Raw genomic sequence first — 2,465 nt, 5'->3', positions numbered from 1 at the left:
TATATACCGTCTCGCCATATGTATAGGTGTTACTTCATTAACATGGAGCTTTCAGTTGTCCTCGCTATTATAGTCGCTTTGTGTTTAAAAATCAGCACTGCTGCAGACAAACCACACATTGTCTTCATTGTGGCCGATGACCTTGGCTGGAATGATGTTGGCTGGGTTAACCCCGACATCAAGACCCCGACACTTGACCGCCTCGCCCATGGTGGTGTCATCCTTAACTCCTCCTACGTCCAGCCACTGTGTTCCCCCTCCAGAAACTGCTTCATGTCAGGCAAGTTTCCATACCACACAGGGCTCCAGGACAGTGTGATCTTCATAGATCAGCCCAAGTACATGCCAGCTAATCTGACCACCATCCCACAGAGGCTGAAGACCCTCGGCTATGACACCCACATGGTCGGCAAATGGCACCTAGGCTTCTGTGATTGGAAGTACACGCCCACCTACAGAGGCTTTGACACCTTCATGGGCTACTATGGAGGTAAGGAGGACTACTTCACACATGTCATGGATAAGGTGGCTGATTACAATGGTTATGACTTCAGGAACATGACAGATGTGTACAAAGGCGCTCAAGGGGAATACTCCACATACGTGTTTGCAAAGAGAGCCATTGACATCATAATGAACCACGACAAGTCCAAGCCGATGTATCTATATCTGCCGTTTCAAGCTGTACATGGGCCACTGCAGGTGCCCGCCAAATATTCAGATCGATACAGCCACATTCATGATTTAAATAGGAAGGTTTACAGTGGCATGGTGAGCGCTTTGGACGATGCTGTGTACAACATCACCACTGTCCTTGAGGACCTTGGATTCATGGACAACCTACTTCTTGTGTTTACAACAGACAACGGTGGGCCTCCTTCAGAAGGTGCCAATAACTGGCCTCTGAGGGGCGGAAAAAGCACACTATGGGAGGGAGGTACCAGGGGAGCGGGTTTCGTCTACAGCAAGACTCTGCTGAAAAAGAAAGGTTACACTCACCCTGGTCTGTTCCACGCTGTGGACTGGTACCCCACGTTACTTGACATAGCAGGGGGAGACTCCAGCCAACTGGACATTGATGGGTTGAGTCAGGTCGACATGATCCTTAATGGAGACAGAAGCGTAAGAAATCAATTTGTCTACAACATCTACGACGACCACTATGCTGCAGCTCTCAGGTGGGGAGACCTGAAGTTGATCGTTGGAGACCCTGGATACTCGGGATGGTACCCTCTCCCTGGTTTTGACTTAGACGTCCCAATCATGGACGATTCTCCCCTTCCTAGCGTCATGCTGTACAATATCAGCGCCGACCCAACAGAGCACCAGGACATCTCCAAGGACAACCCCGACCTTGTCAACTTCCTGCTGCAGATGCTGGCCCGGAAGAATGGGACTCGGGTGCCTGCAATGGACCCACCCTCTGACCCTCGATCTAATCCAGTCAACTTCAACGGTAGCTGGAGCCCCGGCTGGTGCTAGAAATTGCTTCGATATAGTCACGTGACCAGTTGACCCACCGAGAGACGTGTTGTGCCTAAAGTCACGTGACCATTCGATCCCCCGAGAGACGTGTTGTGCCTAAAGTCATGTGATTATTTTGTATCTGATTTGCTTGATTATATGTAATTCCTCTGTAAAACCGGATCATGTAGGAAAATAATGTCCTATTTAGGAATAAAGTGATGCATTCCTCTCTGGAACTGTGATATAAATCTTGTTTGAAACAAATTAAATTGCCAGTCTACGATGCCCTTTCTCTTGGTTTATTGTTTCATTCGAGGATGCAATTCTTGTTGTTGTGACACTTCCATGGGTATTAGATAAGTACTTCCACGTTTATCAGAGCTCTTCAGGACCATTGATTTCATTGTGACGTCAATGGATTATACGGGATAAATATATCAATGCATCGCGTCCAAAGGGCCGTTTTTATTATCTATTTATTTGTATTTAAATGGAAAGTGCATTTTTAGAAATGATTTGTTCAACATTATTCCAGATAAGAACAACTCCTCAGGCTACCGTCAGCTTCTAAATGTTTGCCAGAGATGACATTAAGGGACTATATTACTCGGAAATTGAAATAGAATGATGAAATATTGAGATTTGAATTGAAGGAATTCCGGCATGTGTGCTAATACTTATAAACCAAGAACAAGCCATTCTGGTAATGAGGAATATTACTTACAAAAATAGTGCAGTGCACTTTTTGAAAGCGAAATCGGCGTTTACATCTACATGTTCTTGCTGTTCGTGCTGTTAATACAAGTTCAGCACTATTGATTCTATTTCAAGTGGCGATGTCCACACGTGATCCGAAAAAATGTAATGTTTTTTGCCAGGTTTCTGTGATTCGCCATTTTAGGAAATATTTGTATAACCTCCCTGTTTAGGATAACATGACAATTGTAGACAAAACAGTACCACTCATTCACAAATCAAACACCACATACATACGGCGT

General features: G+C 45.2%; 1 protein-coding gene across 1 annotated transcript; it reads left to right on the top strand.

The window, feature by feature from the left end:
- On the top strand, window positions 1-1,709 carry LOC125377784 (arylsulfatase I-like). The gene has a single exon (XM_048391805.1). The coding sequence runs from the start codon at window positions 19-21 to the stop codon at window positions 1,480-1,482; it is 1,464 nt and encodes a 487-aa protein (XP_048247762.1). The 5' UTR covers window positions 1-18; the 3' UTR covers window positions 1,483-1,709.
- Window positions 1,710-2,465: the final 756 nt, after the last annotated feature.

Source organism: Haliotis rufescens, unplaced genomic scaffold (genome assembly GCF_023055435.1).
Source record: "Haliotis rufescens isolate VD_foot unplaced genomic scaffold, xgHalRufe1.0.p SCAF_99, whole genome shotgun sequence".
NCBI lineage: Eukaryota > Metazoa > Mollusca > Gastropoda > Lepetellida > Haliotidae > Haliotis > Haliotis rufescens.
This window is presented reverse-complemented; position numbering and strand designations above follow the sequence as displayed.

What these genes read in the sequence shown, in the direction of transcription:
- LOC125377784 (XM_048391805.1), top strand. Translation starts at nt 19, where the DNA reads ATGTATAGGTGTTACTTCATTAACATGGAGCTTTCAGTTGTCCTCGCT.